This window comes from Gorilla gorilla, chromosome X (genome assembly GCF_029281585.2).
Source record: "Gorilla gorilla gorilla isolate KB3781 chromosome X, NHGRI_mGorGor1-v2.1_pri, whole genome shotgun sequence".
NCBI lineage: Eukaryota > Metazoa > Chordata > Mammalia > Primates > Hominidae > Gorilla > Gorilla gorilla.
Window position 1 is genome coordinate 57,467,312 of NC_073247.2, and position 23,958 is coordinate 57,491,269.

At 43.1% G+C, this 23,958-nt stretch overlaps 1 protein-coding gene and 1 non-coding gene across 3 annotated transcripts; both read left to right on the forward strand.

Annotated features, from left to right (window-relative positions):
* Window positions 1-5,189: 5,189 nt before the first annotated feature.
* RGN (regucalcin) lies at window positions 5,190-21,646 on the forward strand. Of its 2 annotated transcripts, XM_055375660.2 has the most exons (8): window positions 5,287-5,688; window positions 7,299-7,918; window positions 8,112-8,289; window positions 11,432-11,614; window positions 18,124-18,339; window positions 20,018-20,149; window positions 20,401-20,555; window positions 21,230-21,646. In XM_055375660.2, exons 3-8 carry the CDS (start codon window positions 8,127-8,129, stop codon window positions 21,278-21,280), a joined length of 900 nt encoding a protein of 299 aa, XP_055231635.1. In that variant the 5' UTR covers window positions 5,287-5,688; window positions 7,299-7,918; window positions 8,112-8,126; the 3' UTR covers window positions 21,281-21,646. The 2 variants fall into 2 exon arrangements, with proteins under 2 accessions (XP_004064105.1, XP_055231635.1); XM_004064057.3 differs by lacking the exon at window positions 7,299-7,918 and having other exon boundaries at window positions 5,190-5,688.
* Window positions 14,486-14,592, forward strand: LOC115932460 (U6 spliceosomal RNA). The gene has a single exon (XR_004068739.1). It is a non-coding gene; the product is annotated as a U6 spliceosomal RNA (small nuclear RNA).
* Window positions 21,647-23,958: the final 2,312 nt, after the last annotated feature.

Sequence of the window (23,958 nt, forward strand, 5' to 3'; positions counted from 1 at the left end):
GTGACCCCCATCTCTACAAAAAATAAGAAAAAAAATTAGCCAGGGATGGTGATGTGTGCCTATAGTCCTAGCTAATCACAAGGCTGAGATGGGAAGATTGCTTGAGCCCAGGAGGTCAAGGCTGCAATAAGCCACAGTCCTGCCACTGCACTCCAGCCTAGGTGACAGAGCAAGACACTGTCTCAAAAATTTTTTTTAAAGGGTGGGCAGACTAACCCTTGTCCTACTACAGACAATTTTCTTGGAGCCACCTGTAGATCAGCAAAATCCTGGTAAATGGTGAAGATCGGAAAATCATCGATTCACGTCCTATGGCCTTTACTTAATCTGACCTTGGACAAAAGGGGAGATTAAGAAAGAAAAGCAGTCCGTGACATCCAAAATCCACCATGGCACCCACAGCTAGGCCTTGGCATTCTCCTGCTGAACATGAACAATTTCAGAGGTCACCAACATCAGACAAGGCCATTCTGGGACTGCAATGGATCAAGACAAAAACAAGATTAATCATAGACTGAACAAATGACAAAAATGGACTGGACCTGATGGCTCATGCCTGTAATCCCAGCATTTCAGGAGGCGGAGGTGGAAGAATCACTTGAGCCCAGGAGTTCAAGACCAACCTGGACAACACAGGGAGACCTCGTCTCTACAAAAAATTAAAAATCTGGGCCGGGCGTGGTGGCTCACACCTGTAATCCCAGCACTTTTGGAAGGTTGAGACAGGAGGATTGCTTAAGGCCAGGAGCTCGAGACCAGCCTGGGCAAAACAAAGTGAGACCCCGTCTCTACTAAAAAAAAAAAAAAAAAAAAAAAAAAAAATCACAGGCCGAGCGCAGTGGCTCATGCCTGTAACCCAGCACTTTGGGAGGCCAAGGTGGCCGGTTCACGAGGTCAGAAGATCGAGACCATCCTGGCTAATACGGTGAAACCCTGTCTGTACTAAAAATACAAAAAATTAGCCAGGTGTGGTGGCGCGTGCCTGTAGTCCCAGCTACTCAGGAGGCTGAGGCAGGAGAATTGCTTGAGCCCAGGAGGTGGAGGTTGCAGTGAGTGGAGATCACACCACTGCACTCCAGCCTGGGCAACAGAGCGAGATTCCATCTCAAAAAAAAAGAAGGAAAGAAAGAAAGAAAGAAAGAAAGAAAGAAAGAAAGAAAGAAAGAAAGAAAGAAAGAAAGAAAGAAAGAAAGAAAGAAAGAAAGGAAAAGAAAAGAAAGAAGGAAGGAAGGAAGGAAGGAAGGAAGGAAGGAAGGAAGGAAGGAAAGAAAGAAAGAAAGAAAGAAAAGAAAGGAAAAAAAATCACAAAAATGACTCAACATCGCCCCATCCTGGCTCATCTGAGTGAGGGCTGCTTGTTCTTCAGCCCATTCTCCTTGTCTTCTAGATGAAAATTAAAATGCCCAATCATGGAGTCACCCCTACTCCCTGACAGCATTCAATCCTTGGACTCGCCCCAAAATCACATCACCTAATACAAGGCCAAATTCTATAGTAGTTTCTTTTTAAAAAAAAAAAAACTTTTTTTTTTTTTGAGACAGAATCTCGCTCTGTCACCCCAGCTGGAGTGCAATGGCACGATCTCCGCTCACTCACTGCAACCTCCACCCACCAGATTCAAGCCCCAGCCCCCCAAGTAGCTTGGATTACAGGCATGCACCACCACGCGCACTAATTTTTGTATTTTTTGTAAAGACAGCGTTCCCTATGTTGGTCAGGCTGGTCTTGAACTCCAGACCTCAAGTGATCCACCCTCCTCTGCCTCCCAAAGTGCTGGAATTACAGGCATGAACCACTGTGCCTAGCCTATAGTAGGTTCTTTCTAACAGCCTGTTACTGAGATGTCCCAGGTACCCTGTGGTGTGTGTTCTCCCTCCTCACTGTAAAGAGTCAATGAACCCAGATGTGTTTGACTGCAGGTGGTCTGCGAATAAAGAGCACTTATATTGTAATAAAAGATCCCTATGTATCCTCAGAGAGCTCCTGATAAAGCAGGAGAGACACATAAACCAATGGATCTCAGTGTGATGAGTAATGTAATAAAACATAAAGAGGCGCTCCTGGAAGAGCAATAGGTCAGAGAGCGAGGAGGGTCAGCGAAGTCTTCCTGATGGAGGGGACATTCAACTTACTCTTAGATAGAAGTTAGTCCAGTGCAGAAGGGAGCATTGGATTAGTGGTCAGAGAAAAGTGTTCTAGGCAGAGGGAATAGCAAGTTCAAAGTCAAGAAGCAGAGAACATGGCTAGAACATGACAGAGGTCAAGAAGGGACTCCCCACAAGTTCGAAGAGCCTTGTGTGCTCGGGGTCCATTGCAGGGTGCTATGACTACACTTTATTTTTTTATTTTATTTATTATTATTTTTTGAGACAGTGTCTCACTCTCTTGCCCAGGCTGGAGTGAAGTGGCATGATCTTGGCTCACCGCAACCTCCGCCTCCTGGGTTCAAGCAATTCTCCTGCCTCAGCCTCCCAAATAGCTGGGATTACAGGCACGCGCCACCATGCCCAGCTAGTAGAAATGGGGTTTCATCATGTTGGCCAGGCTGGGACCTCAAGTGATCCACCCGCCTCGGCCTCCCAAAGTGCCGGGATTACAGGCATAAGCCACCATGCCCAGCCAATTTTAAAAGATTCATAACCACATATTATGATCAAAGTTAACAAATCAACATTTGTTTGCCTGCAGATGGTGAGGATACAGCATCACTTTTGTAGCATTGACAAAAAGGCATAGCCTGAATTGACCATGAGGAAAAATCAAGGAATCCCAAATTAAGGGACATTCTACATTTTGAATTCCAAAAATGTCAATGATGTCAGGAAACAAAAATAAAAGGCTGAGGAGCTGTTCCAGGTGAAAAGCAACTAAATGCAGCTAAATGCAATGCCTCGCCCTGGATTGGGTTTGGGCATGAAACATCTTTTTTCCTTTTATTATAAAGGACATTAGTTGGACAATTGGTGAGACTCCAATAGATAATCCTGTATCAATGTTAATTTACCTGATTTTGACTATCGTGCTGTGTTTATGGAAGAGAATACCCTTGCTTTCAGGAAACACACACTGAACTACAGTATTTAAAGGTAAAGGAGCATCATGTCTGCAACTTGCTCCCAAACTGGTCAGAAAAAAATTATATATAGATGTATATGTAAATAAGAGAGAGAAGGGTAAAGCAAATGTGGTAAACTTAACATTTGGGGAATCTGGGTGAAGGGTAATCATGAATTTTTTCTATTATTCTTGCAGCTTTTCTGTAAAACTGAAATTTTTTTCTAAATAAAGGTACCCCTCTCAGCAAAAAAAAAAAAAAAAAAAAAAGAAAGAAAAAGAAAAAAAAGCATATAGTTTTTGTTGTTGTTGTTTTGTTTTTAGAGACAGAATCCCACATCCCACTCTGTCACCCAGGCTGAAGTGCAGTGTCGCTATCACGGCTCACTGCAAGCTTGATCTCCCAGGCTCAAGCGATGTTCCCACCTCAGCCTCCTCAGTAACTGGGATCACAGCCACCATGCCTGGCTATTTTTTTTTAATAGAGATGAGATCTTGCTGTGTTGCCCAGGCTGGTGTCAAACTCCTGGCCTCAAGTGGTCCTCCTGCCTCAGCCCCCCAAAGTGCTGGGATTACAGGGGTGAGCCACGGTGCCCAGCCTAAAAAGCATATAGTTGAACAACCTCTATGTGTCAGCACTGTGGCAGGACCCAGGGAGGTGAGGGTGAATAAGATACATCCCCTCCCCTGCAAGACTCACGGTCTAGCAGGTCATTTTGGCAGCAGATCCACAGGGATGAGATGAGGCCTCCGGGAAGATTAAAACAATCTAGGCAAGAAATGGGGAAAGCCTGAATGAATTAAGGCAGTGCCAACATAGAAGGACATTAAAGGGACAATTCTATGACCTGGTGACTAACTGGACTTGAGTTAGGACCAAGAGGAGGCTTGCGAGGTGTCAGGGCTTCTTGCACGGCCCATTGGCTGCACCACAGCCCATTTCCCAGGACAGAGTGCTCAGGAGGTTGGTGGGAAATGATGTGATTGGTTTGGGTCAGCTCAGTTAAGCTGCTGGCCTGTATCCTGGGGGCGACATCTGGGCTGAGATAAGGTTAGGGAGACATCAGCACTGAGGAAGTAGAGGAAGAGAGTTATTTTTGTTTGTTTGTTTTTGAGACAGAGTCTCACTCCATCACCCAGGCTGGAGTGCAGTGGCATAAACACAGCTCACTGTAGCCTCAACCTCCTGGACTCAAGTGATCCTCTTGCCTCAGCCTCCTGAGTAGCCGGAACTATAGGCATGCACCACCACACCCAGAAATATATATATATGTTTGAGAAGTAGTTTCACTCTTGTTGCCCAGGCTGGAGTGCAATGGCACAATTTCAGCTCACTGCAACCTCCACCTCCCGGGTTCAAGCAATTCTCCTGTCTCAGCCTCCCGAGTAGCTGGGATTACAGGCATGTGCCACCACACTCGGCTAATTTTGTATTTTTAGTAGAGACGGGGTTTCACCATGTTGGTCAGGCTGGTCTCAAACTCCTGACCTTAGGTGATCTGCCTGCCTCAGCCTCCCAAAATGCTGGGATTACAGGCATGAGCCACCACACTTGGCCAGTTTTGTTTTGTTTTGTTTTTTGTTTTTTGGGTTTTTTTAAATTTTTAGTAGAAACGAAGTCTCACTTTGTTGCCAGGTTCATCTCAAACTCCTGGGCTCAAGCGATCCACCCTCCTCGGCCTCCCAAAGCGCTGAGATTATAGGCCCGAGCCACTGTGCCGGCCCTGGCCTTTTTTTTTTTTTAATATGAGTTATTTAGAGAAAGCCTGGACCGTCAGATGGCAGGACCAGGAATACATTTAGGCTGAGAATGGGGTTGTGGAGCTGAGTGTTGTTGAGGAATGTGTTTTCCATATGATTTGAAAATGAAATCGAGCCTTTCCTCTTCCCCCACCAAAAACGTTTTTGCAAGAGTTGGCCTTCGGCCACCAGGGTCTTCTCCACTAGGATGGAGAGGAGCTTTGTTCTTTCCTTTTTAACCTGTTTGGGTTTAACCGTCCCAGTCTCTCTCTGTTCGGCATTTAACAACTTTTCTTGGTTGAAGTAAGAGGTAAACTAGCTATTCGTCCAAACTCCAAAGCTCAGGTTCACTGGGCCGTAAGCCTGTACCCACCATCCCCGGGCCTGCCAGGGGCGGCTTTGCAGGATTCTTCCAGCCTCGGGGGACGGGGACGGGGACGGGGCGGGGTCCCAGGCCCGTGCCATCCACCTGCCAAGCCGCCGAGTCCCGGGAGGCGTTTCCCCTCCCCTCGGCCCGCTGCCTGACCTTCGAGCCGCCTGAGAAATCTCCAGCCTGGCGAGTGCCCGAGCCAGGCCGGCCTCCCCGCCCCCTCCCTGGAAAGGAAAGGCCCCGGCGACAACAGAGCCAGACCCGCTCATCCCGATCTCCCAGAAGGCGACTGACAGCTGACTGCCAGAAGGAGATCGCGCCAGGAGACTGACTGCTCTGTGCCCACCCGGGGACCCGGGCCCGTTCAGCCGGGCTGGCTGGTGCGCCCTCTGCAAAGCCTGCGCCAGGGAGGAGGCAGGCTCAACCTTCAGATTCCCAGGGCCTCTCTGTCGCTGTCGCCGTCGCCGTCGCCCGAGGTCCCAGCGGCTCTACCAGATTGTTGTGGAGGCCTCTCACCCGCACAGGTACCCCGGGTGCAGCGCGGGCACCTGAAGCCTCGTCCCCGCTCCCTGCTGCCCAGCCACTCCTTTGTGGTCACGGGCCGGGCCTAAATGGAACATTTGGCACCCCCGTCCCCTCCCCACCGGCTTCTACTAGGGAGCATGGGGTTAAAAGTCGCTATTGCAAAAGTCGTGCCACTGATCTTGAGCCTTATCTAAGACTGATAGGATGAAGGCCTTTGGAGTCTGAACACTGCCCCCCACCCCCGCTTTTTTTTTTTTTTTTTTTTTTTTTTTTTTTCCCCCGAGACAAGGTCTCAGTCTGTCGCCCAGGCTGGAGCGCCATGGCCCAATCTCAGCTCACTGCAACCTCCTCCTCCCAGGTTCAAGCGATTCTCCGGCCTCAGCCTTCCTAGTAGCTAGGACCACAGGCTCGAACCACTAAGCCCGGCTAATTTTTTGTATTTTTTGTAGAGACGGGCTTTCACCATGTTGCCCAGGCTGGTCTCAAACTCCTGACCTCAATGTTCCTCCCACCTCAGCCTCCCAAAGTGCTGGAATTACAGGCACAAGCCACCGGCACCGGCCTGAGCCCATTTTTAATAGCCAAAAAACATTTCAAATGCTGCTGCAGATGCAGGCAGTTTGTATTTGGGACCAGTTTGGGCTGAGGTTTTTTTGTTTGTTTTTTTTGTTTTGTTTTGGTTTGGTTTGGTTTTTGTTTTTTTGTTTTGTTTTGTTTGGTTTGGTTTTTTGGTTTTTTTTGAGATAGAGTCTTACTCTGTCGCTCAGGCTAGAATGCAGTGGCGCAATCTCGGCTCACTGCAACCTCTGCCTCCCGGGTTCAAACGATTCTCCTGCTTCAGCCTCGTGAGTCGCTGGGATTACAGGCACCCGCCACCGTGCCCAGCCAATTTTTTTGTATTTTTAGTAGAGATGGGGTTTCACCATGTTGGTCAGGCTGGTCTTGAACTCCTGACCTCATGATCCACCCGGCTCGGCCTCCCAAAGTGCTGAGATTACAGGCATGAGCCACCATGCCCGGCCTGTGTTTCTTTTTTAAAATGTAGTTTATTGAAGGAAATATTAGATCAAACATTATTTTTCTTTTTTCCCTCTCTATTCATTTGCCCACCATGTGTAGGACCACTTACTTCAAAGCAGATAGCTACCCTGGGAGAAGGATGAAGATGCAGGCCATTTTTATTTATTTATTTAGAGACAGGTTCTCGCTCTGTTGCCCAGGCTGAAGTGCAGTGGCATGATCACGGCTCACTGCAGCCTCCACCTCCTGAACTCAAATGATCCTCCCACCTCAGCCTCCCGAGTAGCTAGGACCACAGGCATGTGCCACTACACCCGCTAATTTTTTGTTGTTTTATAGAGTCAGGGTCTCACTATGTTGCCCACACCAGTCCCAGACTCCTGGGCCCAAGCAATCTTCCTGCCTCAGCCTCCTAAAGAGCTGGGATTACAGGCCTGAGCCTGTAATCCCTGACAAATGCAGGCAGTGTGGATCATTCCTGGAAACCGCCTACTCAGGGCAGAGGTACAGAAAGAAAAGATTGCTCTTGAAAGTTGCCTGTCTTTCCTCTCCCACATGGGATTCTTATCTGATTTTTTCTCCTTTTCAGATAATTTTTCTCTGTCTTCTCCCAGTTCGCTGGTCATGGTCTCTGGCCTAAAGTCCCAGCATAGAATGTTCCTCTCCTGTGGAGTCCAACACTCTTTGCCAAACTGGCACGGTGTCTTCCTGGGAAGCAAGAAATCACTGAGGGGCTGTCAGTTCCTGCCAGGGTGGTTCGATGCTGTCCTTTTCTCCACTCCTTCCATGGTCTGCGTTGGAAAATGTGTGTTAGTTCGAATTCAGCGAGTTCTCATTGGGGTGAACATAGTCCTAAAAATGCAGTTCATAAAAATCAACCACACAGAGAAGAAAAATAAATAAATCAGTAAAGCAGCTCAGAAAAATGCAGGTGTGGCGGGCCCTGACCTCTGCACCCTCATAGAGGGGCTCAACAGCATCAACAGAAGGTGGGGGAGCAGAAGGTGCCCTGCAGACACCCAGAGGGGCCACCAATGAGCAAACTGCCAGCTCCCTGACCCGCCCTGGGGCCCAGGGTATTGACATAAAGGACGGCCTTGCACTATTTCAACAGCCAGTTCTCTGAGGGTCACAAACACCAAGGAGTGGAGGTCAGAGTGTCACTTTTTTGTTTTCTTTTTGAAAGATCATTCGAGAAACACGTCACTGGTAAGTTGGTTGAAGATGTCTCATGGTCCCTGTTATCAGCTCTTTTCTTTTGCCTATGTGTCTCTCCCTGTCACATTGCATATCCTGCTCTGATCTGGGGGAAGTGTATCCAGCCTTGCCAGTTCTTAGCCAGGTGTTTTACTGTATTTGTTCTGTGCGATGACCTTTCATTCACCTCTGTTACCTTCAATAGATCTCCCCTGCGACCATGTCTTCCATTAAGATTGAGTGTGTTTTGCCAGAGAACTGCCGGTGTGGTGAGTCTCCAGTATGGGAGGAAGCGTCCAACTCTCTGCTCTTTGTAGACATTCCTGCAAAAAAGGTTTGCCGGTGGGATTCATTCACCAAGCAAGTACAGCGAGTGACCATGGGTAAGGATGAAGGCTGGACTCAGATCAGCCAGCTACCTTTTCCCAGGGGAGGGGCGGTCACCACGGCACCCTTCTTGTTAAAGCACACTGAATACACTTGTCACGCTGTCTGTCCCCACTCCATATCCTCCCACTTTGACCCAGGGTTTAATTATGGATGGTCAATACTTTCCTCTTCCTCTTTGAATGAGGGGCAACATTCCTAGTTTTTTTTTGGGGGGGGGGTGTTTTTGTTTATTTTTTGTTTTGTTTTTGTTGAGACAGGGTCTCACCGTGTTGTCCTGGCTGGAATGCCATGGTGTGATCACGGCTCACTGCAGCCTTGATCTCCTGGGGCTCAAGGGATCCTCCTGCCTCAGCCTCCCTAGTAGCTGTGACTACAGGTGCGTGCCACTATGTCCAGCTAGTTTGTATTTTTTGTAGAGATGGTGTTTCACCATGTTGCCCTGGGCTAGTCTCAAACTCCTGGGCTCAAGAGATCCACCCACTTCGACCTCCCAAAGTGTTGGGATTACAAGCGTGAGCCACCACGCCCAGCCCATTCCCAGTTTTGTTTGGATGCTGGGGCACTCTAGTTCCTGTCTTTCCTTAATACCTTCAGATAACCATGGAAAGTTAAAGACCCAGTTATCTGCCTTGGGTCAGGCAGATAACTTAATTTTCAAACAATAACCTTATTTTTCAAACAAAATAACCTTAATTTTCAAACAAAACAAAACAAAAACAGGTGCCTCTCTTCTTTGAAAGTGAAAACTAGCTTTTGGATGTATAAAGCATCAACCAGGACCATCTTTGTTTACTGCACAAAATAGAATTCATGATGGAATTTCATGTGCATTTGAGTGTGATGCGTTTATGGCCCTGCGAATTCTAAAGAAGGGATTTATCACTTTCTATGGCCCAAGGGAATGGGCTTAATGTAATTACTGATAGAGAAAGAAGTTTCTTGTTTTCACTGAGCCCATGGGAAAAAATATCAGGAATTCCTATAATCTTGGGACATTCTTTCTCAACCCAGAACTGGGACCTCAACTTTTTTTTTTTTTTTTTTTTTTTTTTTGAGACAAGGTCTGGCTCTGCCACCCAGGCTGGAGTGCAATAATGCAAACATGGCTTACTACAGCCTCAATCTCCCAGGCTCAAGCAATCCTCCCACCTTAGCATCCTGAGTAGCTGGAACCACAGGCACGTGCCACCACACCTAGCTAATTTTTATTTATTTTTTGTAGAGACAGGGTCTCCCTATATTGCCCAGGCTGGTCTTGAGCTCTTGGGCTCAAGCAATCCTCCTGCCTTGGCCTCCCAAAGTGCTGAGATTACAGGTGTGAGCCACCACGCCCAGCCTTAAACTTCTTTATTTTTAAATGAAAGGGAACAACTTTTTAATTCACCCAGAAGTATGACTGTGGTAAAGTGACTGTGACCTCTGAGTGTAGAATGGGGATGGGGTCCCCTTGCCTTTTCTAGTCTCTTGCAGCAGACACACATGCCAACCTGTGATCTGAAAAGCCCGCCCCCCCCCACCACCCGCCCCCAACCCATGGAAAAATCTGTGGTGTCAGCAGTAGCTTAGAGAGCTACCAAGAGAAGTCTCAGGCTGCAGGTTGGGATCCCCAATGAGAGTGTGTCCTACACATTCCTTGGGACCCTTGATGGCTCCAATCAAAGTGTGAGCAGGGCTTTGAGCTAAGGGTGGCTCCTGAAGCTCCTATTATCTTACACTGAAGGGGTGCTTAGGAAATGTTTTCAAAATCTATTCTGATAAATTTATTTCCTGTGACCATTCACCACAGCAATCAATCTCTCCACTTAAAAAAATAAAATAAATTTTAAAAAAAAAAGCTTTCTTGGCCGGGTGCAGTAGCTCATGCCTGTAATCTCAACACTTTTGGGAGGCTGAGGTTGGTGGATCACTTGGGGCCAGGAGTTCAAGACCAGCCTGACCATCATGGTGAAACCGTGTCTCTACTAAAAATACAAAAATTAGCCAGGCATGGTAGCACAGCCTGTAGTCCCAGCTACTAGGGAGGCTGAGGCAGGAGAATCCTTTGAACCTGGGAGGCGGAGGTTGCAGTGAGTCAAGATCACGACACTGCACTCCAGCCTGGGCAACAGAGCAAGACTCCATCTCAAAAAAAAAAAAAGTTTTCTTATACATGGAAAAATATTAAATGAAGAAAACCTAAAATTTAAAAACATAAAATATAGTAATATAATGAAGAGATGTGATTGTACTATCTCTGCAACTACATTCCTATCTGTTTATTATTTTTTACCATGCTTACTTCCAAAAAAGGATCTGAGAAACAATTTGCAATTAAATACATATAAAATAGGGCCCCTTAGAAAAGACGAATCCTGGGCCTGGTGTGGTGGCTCACGCCTAATATCCCAACACCTTGTGAGGCCAAGGCGGGTGGAGCACCTGAGGTCAGGAGTTCGAAATCAGCCTGGCCGACATGGTGAAACCCCATCTCTACTAAAAATACAAATAAAAATTAGCCAGGCATGGTGCATGCCTGTAATCCCAGCTACTCAGGAGGCTGAGGCAGGAGAATTGCTTGAACCCAGGAGGCAGAGGTTGCAGTGAGTTGAGATTGCACCATTGCACTCCAGCCTGGGCAACAAGAGCAAAACTCTGTCTCAAAAAAAAAAAAAAAATGCAAATCCTGGATTGGAGAGGGAGAGAGATGTCACAAAACCTAGTTGCTGTAAATAAACTCGGTTTGTGTCTCTGAATTTTCTGGAGCATTTTCTGGCAAAATGGGGCATCACTAGCTCTGTGATGACTGTCCCGGTGCCCCTAGATTAGAAACTCCTCCTCTGAACTGGATGTGGCACCTGCCCCATATCATGGCCACTGTGCTTTCACTTCTCTGCTTTTCCCACAAGACTGGGAGCTTCCAGAGGAGTTGGGTTTTTTTCACATTTCTATCTATTGCTGCCCAGATCAGCACACAGAATTCATACTCAACAAATGTACTAGGTTACATAGCCTTCCCTACTCAACAGAAGGAAGAGAGCGCTCCCACTGTCACAAGAGCTGGGCTCCCACTCTAAGAGATGCCAGGTAGCACAGTGATCTCAGTGGCCTCAGCCACTAAACTGGTACTGTTTTTTAACTGTTGCTTTACCTCTACAGATGCCCCAGTCAGCTCCGTGGCTCTTCGCCAGTCGGGAGGCTATGTTGCCACCATTGGAACAAAGTTCTGTGCTTTGAACTGGAAAGAACAATCAGCAGTTGTCTTGGCCACGGTGGATAACGACAAGAAAAACAATCGCTTCAATGATGGGAAGGTGGATCCCGCCGGGAGGTACTTTGCTGGTAAGATTTCTCTTAACACCTACTTATTACTGAGCCTTGGAGGAAATACTTTGACATACAAAGTTCTCACTACTGACCAGGGTGGTGGCTCCCGCCTGTAATCCAGCACTTTGGGAGCCAAGGCGAGTAGGTCGCATGAGCCCAGGAGTTCGATACCTGCCTGGGCAACATGGTGAAACCCTGTCTCTACCAAAAATACAAAAAATTAGCTGGGCCTGGTGGCATGCATCTGTGGTCCCAGCTACTCAGGAGGCTGAGTTGGAAGGATCATCTGAGCCCAGGAGGTTGAGGCTGCAGTGAGCCAAGATCGTGCCACTGCACTCTAACCTGGGTGACAGAGTGAGACCCAGTCTCGAAAAAAGAAAGAAAGAAAGTAAGTAAGTTAGTTAGTTCTCACTACCTCAAAAGTGTTATTTATAATGAATCTTGGGTTCTTCTTTTATTATTGCCTGAGTAAGTTGTAGGACAAAAAAAAAATTCTATGATAAAATGTTCATTTGCATTTCCATCTCTAGCAGAGACTAAAATCTGTATGGTATTTTGGTGGTTTAAATGAGTTTTAAATACAGGGGTTTTGTTGCTGATGTTTAAATCAGAAATATTTTCAAATTTACAGAAAAAAATAAGAATAGTACAGGCCAGGCGTGGTGGCTCACGCCTGTAATCCCAGCACTTTGGGAAGGCCGAGGCGGGCAGATCACGAGGTCAGGAGATTTGAGACCATCCTGGCTAACACGGTGAAACCCCGTCTCTACTAAAAATACAAAAAATTAGCCGGGCGTGGTGGGCGCCTGTAGTCCCAGCTACTCGGGAGGCTGAGGCAGGAGAATGGCATGCACCTGGGAGGTGGAGCTTGCAGTAAGCTGTGGTCACACCACTGCACTCCAGCCTGGGCAATAGAGCGAGACTCCATCTCAAAAAAAAAAAGAATAGTACAAACAACACTTGTATACCTTTTACCCGGGTTCACCTATTGCTAACATTTTGTTCCATTTGCTTTATCATTTGCTGTCTGTATATATCTAAACATATTTATCTCCAGAGTCCTTTATTTAAAAAAAAAATAGAGATGAGATCTCACTATGTTGCCCAGGCTGATCTCAAACTCCTGAGCTCAAGTGATCCTCACACCTCTTCCTCCCAAGTGCTGGGATTACAGGTGTGAGCCACTGCGCCTGGCCTATCTCCAGAATCATGTGAGAGTAGGTTGCATGTATATCCTATGTGCCTTTACCCCTAAAATGCTGCAGTGTGAATTTCCCAAGAAAGACGACATATTCTTACATGACCACAGTTAGAGTGATCAACTTAGAGAAGTTTAGCATTGACACAGTCATTTTATCTGATATACTATCTAAATCCCAGTTTTGTCAATTGTACAAAAAGTGTTCTTTCTCACATTTTTCCCTCCAGCACAGGATGCAGTCTAGGCTCATGGATTGCATTTCCTTTTCGTATCTCTTTGATCTTTTTTAAAACTGGAACATTTTCATAGCTTTTTTTGTTTGTTTTTTATAACATTGCCATTTTTGAAGAATACAGCCAGGCCTACCCAACTCCCCCTTTTTTAATAGGGCATTCCTTATTTAGTATTTGTCTAGTGTTTGTTTGTGATTAAGTTGATGTTATACATTCCTGACTGGAATACCGCATAGATAATGTTCTGCTCTCAGGGTAACCCATCTGGAGGTACACGATGTCCGTGTGTCCCCTCGTTAGTGATTTTGATCACCAGGTTAAGGCCCTGTCAGATTTCTCTACTGCATAACTATTTTTAATGCAATTTATAAGCAATTTGTGGGGGTTGTTAGTTATCTATCGCTGGATAACAAATTACCCTGAAACTTAGAGGCTTAAAATAAGAAATATTTATTATCTCAGATGGTTTCTGAAGGTCAAGAATCTGGGTGCAGCTTAGCTGGATGGATCCAGTTCAGGCTATCTCATAAGACTGTAGTCAAGCTTTCCACAGGGGCTGCAGCCTCGGAAAAGGCTGGATTCTCTGCAGAGGTCTGAAAGATCCACTTCCAAGCTCATTCACATAGGGGTTGGCAGGAGGCTTCAGTTCCTTAGCTGGTGGATCTCTCCACAGGGCTGCTCAGGACATGGCTGCCCCTAGAATCAGTGATAACAGGAGAGAGAGAGAGAGAGAGAGAGAGAGAACGCATGCACCCAAGATTCAAGATGCAAGCTACAGTCTTTAACCAATCGAAAGTGACATACCATCACTTATGCCATATGCTATTGGTCACACAGACAATGACAGAGGGAACTATCCAAGGGTGAGAATGCTGAAAGGTGGGAATCATTAGGGGCTGTCTTGGAGGCTGGCTACAACATGGGGAGATACTCTAAGTCCACACAAATATCCTGGTCCTCATCAAAATTTCTTCCTTAAGTTTTACATTCATTGATGATTCTTTCTTGAACCAAAGTTTACTATGATAGTTGCAGAATGACTTACATGCAGGTTTAAAAGAATTTTATCTACAGTTTTAAATTAGATACTGCATTTCACATATATTTCTCATCATAATAACCTTCTGAGTTAGCCGAAGTTGATTCTCCATCTCTACTATTCCCACCTTCCCACACTGCCGCCTCACATTGTTGGCCCTGCTGTCCTGGCCCTGTGCAAGTTCAATATGGAAGGCAGGAGAGGTCAGAGCAGCTGACTGTAGACTGCTTCCCATCTTCCTGGACTTTATACAACCACAGATATGGTCCGGGACAGGTTGAAAGATTAAAGATGAGAATCTGTTGGAAGCCCTTCTGCAGTAATTTCTGCAGGATAAAGATATGTGATTGGATATTTCACCTCCTGGTGAAATTGATTTTCTCTCCTTCTTTTAAGTAGAAGTTGACAGTTCTGTGCTCGCTTCAGCAGCACATCTACTAAAGTTGGAACGACAGAGAGAAGATTAGCATGGCCCCTGCACAAGGATGACATGCAAATGCATGAAGAGCTCCATATTTTTCTTAAAAAGTTTACAGTTCTGAGGCACTCTGTGAGACAAAAATAAAGATGGCCTCCAAGGCCTCCATTCTTAGCATGGAGTCTCTGGGCCATCAGGAGACCTCTTAAAATTATAGGTGTCATTGTAGGTGTAACTATTAGGTATTACTATAGTATTCTATAGTACTAATACCAATACTATAATATTATACTTATAATAATATATAGTTTTACTTTATGTATTATAATATATAATTTTAAATTATATATTATAATATAGTATTATAATTATATAAGCATATATAATATAATCATATTATATATTATATAATTATATATTATATAATATATAATACAACTATATATAATATATTATATTAATATATAATATTATATTATATATAATTATAATATAATACTATAGTATTCTGGCAGATGCATAACACTAGTACACTAGTATATACCTGTTAGGTATATACTAGTGCTATGCATCTGCCAGAAGCACCTGAGACTCTTTCTCAAGAGAGGTCATAGCTCTTGGCAGGTGCTTGGAGGTGCCCCAGGCCCAGAAAAAGGTGGGGTTATCTTATAGTCTAGATGGATTCTCAAGGTGATCGCACCCTGAATATATCACCACACCCAAGATCTGACCTGTCTATGCTTGTTACTAGATAATGAAGCCAGGGCTCTAGATTATTCTATCCACCAAGGAAGAGGCTTTCCAAGCAGCAGGAGATTCACATGCATGTTCCAGGCCTCTTTTTCTGTGAGGCAGATAATGTGCAGGGAGAGTCATGAAATAAACCCAACTGCCCTAGAGCAGGAAACTGCCGAGGGAACATCCTTCTCCCCAGGGAGGGAGGATCGACCCTGTCTTGCTTGCTATTCAGGCTTCCCATCTACATTGTCTCTGGCATCTGTGCCATCTCATTTTCGGCATCTGTTGATTCTCTTCTCCTACGTGAGTTGAGATTTCCATGTTTCTTTGTGTTGCCAAGTAATCTGGGGTTGTGTTCTAGACATTTTGAATATTATGAGGCCCTGAGTCTTGTTGAAATCCTTTGGCCGGGCGCGGTGGCTCAAGCCTATAATCCCAGCACTTTGGGAGGCCGAGGCAAGCAGATCACTTGAGCTCGGGAGTCTGAGACCAGCCTGGGCAACACAGTGAAACCCCGTCTCTACAAAAAAAATAAAACAAATGAGCCAGGCATGGTGGCTTACTCCCATAGTCCCAGCTGCTCAGAGGTGGAGGTGGGAGGAATGCTTGAGTCCGGGAGGTTGAGGCTGCAATGAGCTGTGATCACGCCACTGCACTCCAGCCTGGGCAACAGAGCAACACTCTGCCAAAAAAAAAAAAAGAAGAAGAAGAAGAAGAAGATAGAAGAAGAAGGAGACGGAGAAGGAGAAGGAGGAGGCTTGGCATGGCAGCTCATGCCTGTGACCCCAGCACTTTGGAGGCCAAGGCAGGTGGATTGCTTGAGCTGCTTGAGCTACTCGGGAGGCTGAGGTAGGAGAATCACCTGAGCCTGGGGGAGGTGGAGGCTGCATGAGCCGAGACTGCATTACTGCACTCCAGCCTGGGCAACCAGAGCAAGTCTAGGAGTTTGAGACCAGCCTGGGCAACATGGCAAAACCCCATCTCTACTCAAAATACAAAACAACAACAACAACAACAACAACAAAAACCTAGCCTGGCGTGGTGGTATGTGCCTGTAGCCCGAGCTACTCAGGAGGCTGACGTAGGAGAATTGCCTGAGCCTGGGAGGTCGAGGCTGCAGTGAGCCATGACTGCGCCACAACACTCCAGCCTGGATGATATAGTGAGACCCTATCTCAAAAAAAAAAAAAAAAAAAAAAAAGAAGAAGAAATCCTTTGAAGAATGTTGTTATAGTTGTCTTAGTTGTCTTAGCAGGCAATGTATATGTGTAGGTTCAGGCCACAAGTTCCAACCTGTTTTTTATTAGATGTTATTAGGATCTGTCCCACACGTGTGCCACTCAGTGGTCAGTCTGGGACCCAGAAGGAGTTCTATCAACTCTGCTCTCAATGTCTTCAGTAGGCTAATTCGAATCCAATTCATGCATGTAAAAGTCCAAGTTGGGGGTGAGCCTAGGAGATCGTAAACAGCTTAAGGGGGTTGCGTTCCTGAGCAACTGCCCTTTCACTATCTCTCAGTCATTTCCAGTTTCCTGGAGCTCTCCTTTTCATTCCTCCAGCCAGAAACCACCCATTTCTATGACTGTGCTGCCTCTGGGGCCAAGCAGCAAGAAGGACAGAGAAAGAGAATATAAAAGCAACAGTATTCGCCGTCACCCTTTTGGGGCTGCAGCTTCACCCAATGGAGACGAATGTCTACTTCCCTTGGAGTTTTCATTCCTACAGTTTCCTGCTGCTGGCCATTCTCTCTGCCGTTGCTACCCGTGCTGCAGTATTGTCTGGGGACTGGTGCGTGAGACAGTGGAGAAAAAGGAGTGGAAAATAACCTAGGGATTTTCTCCACTCTCTCTGAGCTTCAGGAGTTTCTTTTCCTGCTCCTTGAGCCAGATCTAGGGGGTTCCTCTTGGATCTCTGTCTGCACCACAGTGCACATTTCCAGATTTCAGGATGTGTTGAGTTCAGGCTGGCAGATACCAGAGAAGAAAATGAAGAGCTCACCATCAATTCCATGGTACTTCCAAGTCTGCTGTTCTTCCCTGAGCTACCTGCTAATATTTGCTTTTCAGAGTTCCAAGATGGCTGTGCCATGTATTTTATCCAGGTTTTATAACTGTGCTCAGTGGGAGAAAATGAGGTTAGTGCATGTTTACTCCTTCTTATCTTGAACCAGAACTTCTAGGCACAGTTTTAATTTGCATTATATGCAACATAATTGTCATTTTATATTATATATATAAGTATATATAATATAAAATTATATTATATAAATATAATTATATAATGTAATTATATTATATACATATAATATATTTATATAATATAATTATATTATATATAAATATAATATATGTATATATAATTACATATATAATTATATAATATAATTATATAATATTATATTATATAAATATAATATAAAATTATATATACATATATTATATATACTTATATATACATATTATATATACTTATATATATACATATTATATATACTTATATATACTTATATATATACATATTATATATACTTATATATACTTATATATATACATATTATATATACTTATATATACACATTATATATACTCATATATACATATTATATATACTTATATATACGTATTATATACACTTATATATACACATATTATATATACTTATATATATACATATTATATATACTTATATATATACATATTATATATACTTTATATATATATATACACACACACACACACACACACACACATATATATATATATATGGCCCAGATTGGAATTGTGTAGTGATTTCCTTTGATTTAATCACTGGAAAGGATCCCTGGTGAGAAAGGATGGTGTCGTGCATGGGGTGAGATGCTATGGGGCAGAGCTCAGTGCTGTTTGGTTTTTGTAGGCACCATGGCTGAGGAAACAGCTCCGGCAGTTCTTGAGCGGCACCAGGGGGCCCTGTACTCCCTCTTTCCTGATCACCACGTGAAAAAGTACTTTGACCAGGTGGACATCTCCAATGGTTTGGATTGGTCGCTAGACCACAAAATCTTCTATTACATTGACAGCCTGTCCTACTCCGTGGATGCCTTTGACTATGACCTGCAGACAGGACAGATCTGTATGTATTTTTCATTATTTGTCTCAGTGCTGCCACTATTGTTTTCATATGTTTGTGACTAGTAAGGCGCCTCTCCCTCGCCTCATGTGAAGAAGTCTTTACTTAAATGGAGAGCTTTCTGATGCTACTATTCTAATATAGTAACGACAGCACAGACTTGACTGTGCTGCCAATCAAATCATGGTCCTCAACACATTTAAATATGGCAAGAGTTTGGCATAATATGGATAGATCTGGGGAAGCTAATAAAAAATAATTAATACAAATATGGGTAGATTCTCAATCCTTTTCCTTGCCATCATCACCAGAAAGAGGTTCACTGCAAAAGAGATCCTATTCTACCAGGAGGTGCCTAAAGGCAGATAATACTTAATGGAGTATTGGCGCAAAAGAGCAGAAAACTTGAGGTTTTTGATTGCTATTTCTTGTTTGTACTTTAGTTAACCATAGGCAAGTACTCAGAAGCTAATTACCAACCTTTCAAAATGGAAAAGCAAAAAAAAAAAGTAATTGCACGTTGTCCAACTCCATCAATACGCTTGAAAGGAGCCATAGTTGGAAACTGGGAGGGAAGGAATTATTTAGAATCTAGAAGGGAGTCCTTGAAACTGTTTCATGAAAGGTGCCAAACCTTTTATGAAACAAAAGAGCAACACTAATAATAAAAATGACTTGGAAAAAATATCCCCAGAACTCTGCATGCAGATTTAATCAGAGGCAAACTATTCTGGTGCAGATGTTTTGCTTTGAAATATGTAGTGCTCGGGAGGCTGAAGCAGGAGAATCGCTTGAACCCGGGAGGCAGGGGTTGCAGTGAGCCGAGATCGTGCCACTGTACTCCTGCCTGACGACAGAGCGAGACTCTGTCAAAAAAAAAAAAGAAAGAAAGAAAAGAAGAAGAAAGAAAGAAAGAAGAAAGAAAAAAAAAGAAAGAAAGAAAGAAAGAAAGAAAGAAAGAAAGAAAGAAAGAAAGAAAGAAAGAAAGATGTAGTGCTCTTTTTTATGACTGTTTTTACCCATTGTCATTGTACGTGGTTTTAACATTTTTCCATTATACCTCAATCTAATGACTGTAGTGACCTGGACTTTGTAGTATAAAGTTCTGGATTTTGATATTTGTTTTTTGTATACCACGGTTACCCCCCTTTAAGGGCACCTAGTTTGTTTCTGAGTGCCCCTCCTGCAAGAAACAGGCTCTTCTAATATTTAGTCTTGAATTTGGAGCACTCAGTCAGGCAGAAAAAGAATTCATGTATCTTGCTAGTTTTTGTGCATGAACTGTTCACGTGGTACCATTAAGTTGCCTTGCGGATCTCAAGAGTTTTGTAACTGAAACAGCAAAGGTCTAACCACAAGCTGGCGTGTACTTGACATAGACATGCAGGGCCCCAGTTCAGGTCAGCTTCAAAAAGAAGTATTATTGGTATTTTAGTAAGAATTCTGCTTTCTTTTTTCTCTCTCCCTCTGAATGCTTAAACAGATATGCCTGTACCCAAACAAAAGACAATGAATCCATCCCAATCATGTGGTAAAAATCCTTTGTTCACATGCCAGACACTGGATAAGCTGAAGTGATCTGTATTTATAACCAGCTTGAGAGCTCTCTGTTTGATTCTCAGTATTTAGTGGCCTGTTGTTTTGTTGTGGTTCTGTTTTTGTTTTTGCCTTTTAACCATAGCCAACCGCAGAAGTGTTTACAAGCTAGAAAAGGAAGAACAAATCCCAGATGGAATGTGTATTGATGCTGAGGGGAAGCTCTGGGTGGCCTGTTACAATGGAGGAAGAGTGATTCGTTTAGATCCTGTGACAGGTAGGCCCGCAGCAAAATGAAAAATCCTTGTCATGGCTAGGCAGAGATATAGCCCGAAAGTTACAGTCAGAATTTCTTTTCCTGTAGAGGTGCGACTTTTTGCTCAAAATAAATTGTCAGGGAAAGTAGATTAAATATTAAATGCACAGATGAATCCTGACCTCCACAGTCTTCTTAGATCTTCCCTAGAAACAATACACAGGTTGGAAATTGCTACAACTAAACTTAAAATAAAATATTTGGTGGTCTAGGGAAAAGACTTCAAACTGTGAAGTTGCCTGTTGATAAAACAACTTCATGCTGCTTTGGAGGGAAGAATTACTCTGAAATGTATGTGACCTGCGCCCGGGATGGGATGGACCCCGAGGGTCTTTTGAGGCAACCTGAAGCTGGTGGAATTTTCAAGGTGATATGGCTATTTCTTTTATTTTGGGGGTGGGGGATCCCCTGTAAGTAACTGAGTGATTGGTACTTTTGCATACTTCCAAAGCATAATCCTATTTAGCATGTTAAGCTCATCATACTAGACTGAAAAACATTTTGTTTCAATTTTCTAGAGAGTAAGTTATCTGAAGTCCAAGATGATGTGTTTAGCCTACTTTGTACATTACTTTAATTTTTTTACTTCCTGTTTATTGAAATTCTTCAGATCAGTAGAATGAACTTGGAAAGCCAGTATTTACAACATGCCTAGAAGATCAGTTGATTGTTTTGATGTCTTAAGGATTTTTCAGATTTTAAACATCTTTTGGCAGCAGAATAAACACTGATAAAAATCATAGAGCTTTTGAGCTGAAAAGAAATACATAATGTAGAAACCCCTTTCTTAGCAGGCGGCAGATGATAGGAGTAATCCAGTTTTAAATCTAAGTTAGTCGTAAATGATTGCTAGTTGAATTATAAACTATATGAATAATTGGGTTGGACCATAAATATCCAGTCAGGTAATTCCTTTTTATGATAGGAGATAAAACAAAGATAATAGGTGGCTAAGTATATTACTACAAATCATAAAAATGCTTTTGAAGAATACTTGTGAATTACCTTTCACCTGAGATTCCCTCTTTTCTTTTTCAACAGATAACTGGTCTGGGGGTCAAAGGAATTGCTCCCTACTCCTATGCGGGATGAGGACAGGTCTTCTTTCCTGCCAGAGGGAGCTCTGAAGACAACTAGAGAATTCTGGGCCTGAAATTTCAATCTAGTTAGAAAGAAAAATGAGGCAATGATTTTATTAACAGCGTTAAGTTTTAATTTACAACTTTTAAAAGGCAGAGCATTTTTAACAAGGGGTGACAGGTGGTTTTGATAACACACTTATAAGGCTTTCTGTAAAAGGTACTATAGAAGGGCGAAGAATCGTTCAACTGTCAATCAGCCTTTTGATTCTTTGTAAATTGCCAGGGTGGGTGGGTACATATCTCTTCTTGATTCTGCATTTCATACTTAACTATATTAAAGCTGCAAGGAACAATAAATAGTAACCTGGTAATGACCTATTATGTTCCTTTTTATTTTCATCACAATCTTATAAAATATACCACAATGTTAGCTAACCTACATAGATATTTCACCTCCTATATGTTATTTTACAAACTAAAATATGGCTGGAGGGTTAGACTTAAACATGCTGTCAAAATCCATGGTTCCAGCTGCCACCTACTGGATGTAAAAGTAATATGTCTCTTTGGAAAGAATACTTATTTTAAAAATAGCTTTATTGAGTTATAATTGGCCTGTACATATTTAAAGTGTATAATTTGACAAATTTGTCACATATATACATTCATGAAACCAACACCACAAACAAGATAATGAATCTATCCACTACCCCAAAACTTTTCTTGTCCTGTCATAATCCTTTTCTTCAGCCCCTCTGCCTGCCTGTCCCCTGCTCCCAGGAAACCACTGATCTGCTTTCTGTCACTATAAATTAGTCTTAAAATTAGGTAGTGTGATTTCTGTAACTTTGCTCTTTTTCAAAATTGTTTTGGCTATTTTAATTCCTTTGGCCTTCCATATAAATTTTCAAATCAGCTTGACCATATCTACAAAAGAAATCAAGCTACAATTTTTTAATTGGAATTGCTTTTTTTTTTTTTTTTTAGACAGGATCTACTCTGTCACCCAGGTCGGAGTGCAGAGGCACGATCATGGCTCATTGCTGCCTCTACCTCCCAGGCTGAAGCAACCCTCCCACGTCAGTCTCCCGAGTAGCTGGGCTGAGACTGCAGGTGCGTGCCACTATGGTCATTTTTTCGTTTGTTTGGTTGGTTGGTTTTTTGGATTTTTTGCTTTTCAGAGACGAAGTCTTGTTATGCTGCCCAGGCTGGCCTCAAACTCCTGGAGATCCTCCCGCCTTGACTTCCCAAAGCTCTGGGATTACAGGAATGAGCCACCGCGCCAGGCCTGAAATTGCTTTAAATCTGTAAAACGATTTGGAGATAATTGACTTCTTTACTGTTCTGAGTCTTATCCATGAACAGGGCATGTCTCTCCCGTTATTTAGGCCTTCTTCAATTTTTGTCATCAGTGTTTTGTAGGTTTCAGCATACAGATCTTGTACATGTTTTGTTAGATTTATATCCAAGTATTTCACTTTTGGGAGCTATTGTAAATGTTATTATTATTATTATTTGAGACAGGGTCTTGCTCTATGGACCAGGCTAGAGTGAAGTGGCACGATCATAGCTCACTGCAACCTTGCACTCCTGTATTCAAGCTATCCACACACCTCAGCCTCCCAAAGTGCTGGGATTACAGGCGTGAGCCACCACACCCAACCTTATTATTATTTTTTGGATTTGTCTCCAGTTGATCATTGCTTGTTTATAGAAGTGTGATTGGCGTTTATAGGTTGACTTTGTATCTGATGAGTTTGCTAACCTCACTAATTGGTTCTAAGAGTATTTCTGTAGCTTCTCTGAGATTCTTTGGGTATATAATCATGTCTTCTGTGAATAGAGACAATTTTCTTTCTTTCTTTCCAGTTTGTATGTTTTTATTTTTCTTGCATTATTACACTGGCTAAAATTGCCACTATTATGTTGAATGGAAATAGTAAGAGTAGACAGCCTTGTCTTGTTCCCAATCTCAAGAGAAAAGCATGCAGTCTTTTATTATTAAATATGATATTAGTTATATGTATTTTTGTGGATGGCCTTTCTCAAATTGAGGAAGTTCCCTTCTCATTTACTTTTCTGCATGTATTAATGTGATTATGTGGTTTTCCTTCTTTAGACTGTTAATATGATCAATTCTTGCATTCCTGAGATAAGCCTCCCTTGGTCATGACATATTACTACTTTTATATGTTGCTGAATTCCATTTTCTAATATTTTGTTGAGGATTTTTGCATCTACTATCTTTCGTCTGTGGTTGACATCAGGGTAATTCTGGCCTTATAAAATGAATTGGAAAGTATTCCTTCTTCTACTATCTGGAAAAGATAATGTATAATTATTATTCTTCTTTAAATATTTGGCAAAATTCATCAGCGAAAACATTTGGACCCGGAGATTTGTTTTTCAGAAGCTTTTTAACATTCGTTAATAATGACAAGGCCACTTGGGTGCCTTACTTAATTTTGGTGAGGTCTGTTAGTTTGCGGCTTCCAAGGAATTGATCCTTTTCATCTAAGTTGTCAAATTTATGTATGTAGAGTTATTAATAGTATTTCCTTATTATCCTTTTAATAATGCCTGAGAGGTTTGTAGTGATATCCCCTTTTTTACCTGCTATTGGTTATTTGTGTCTTTTTTCTTTGTCAGTCTTGCTAGAGGTTTATCAGTTGCATTGATCTTTCAAAG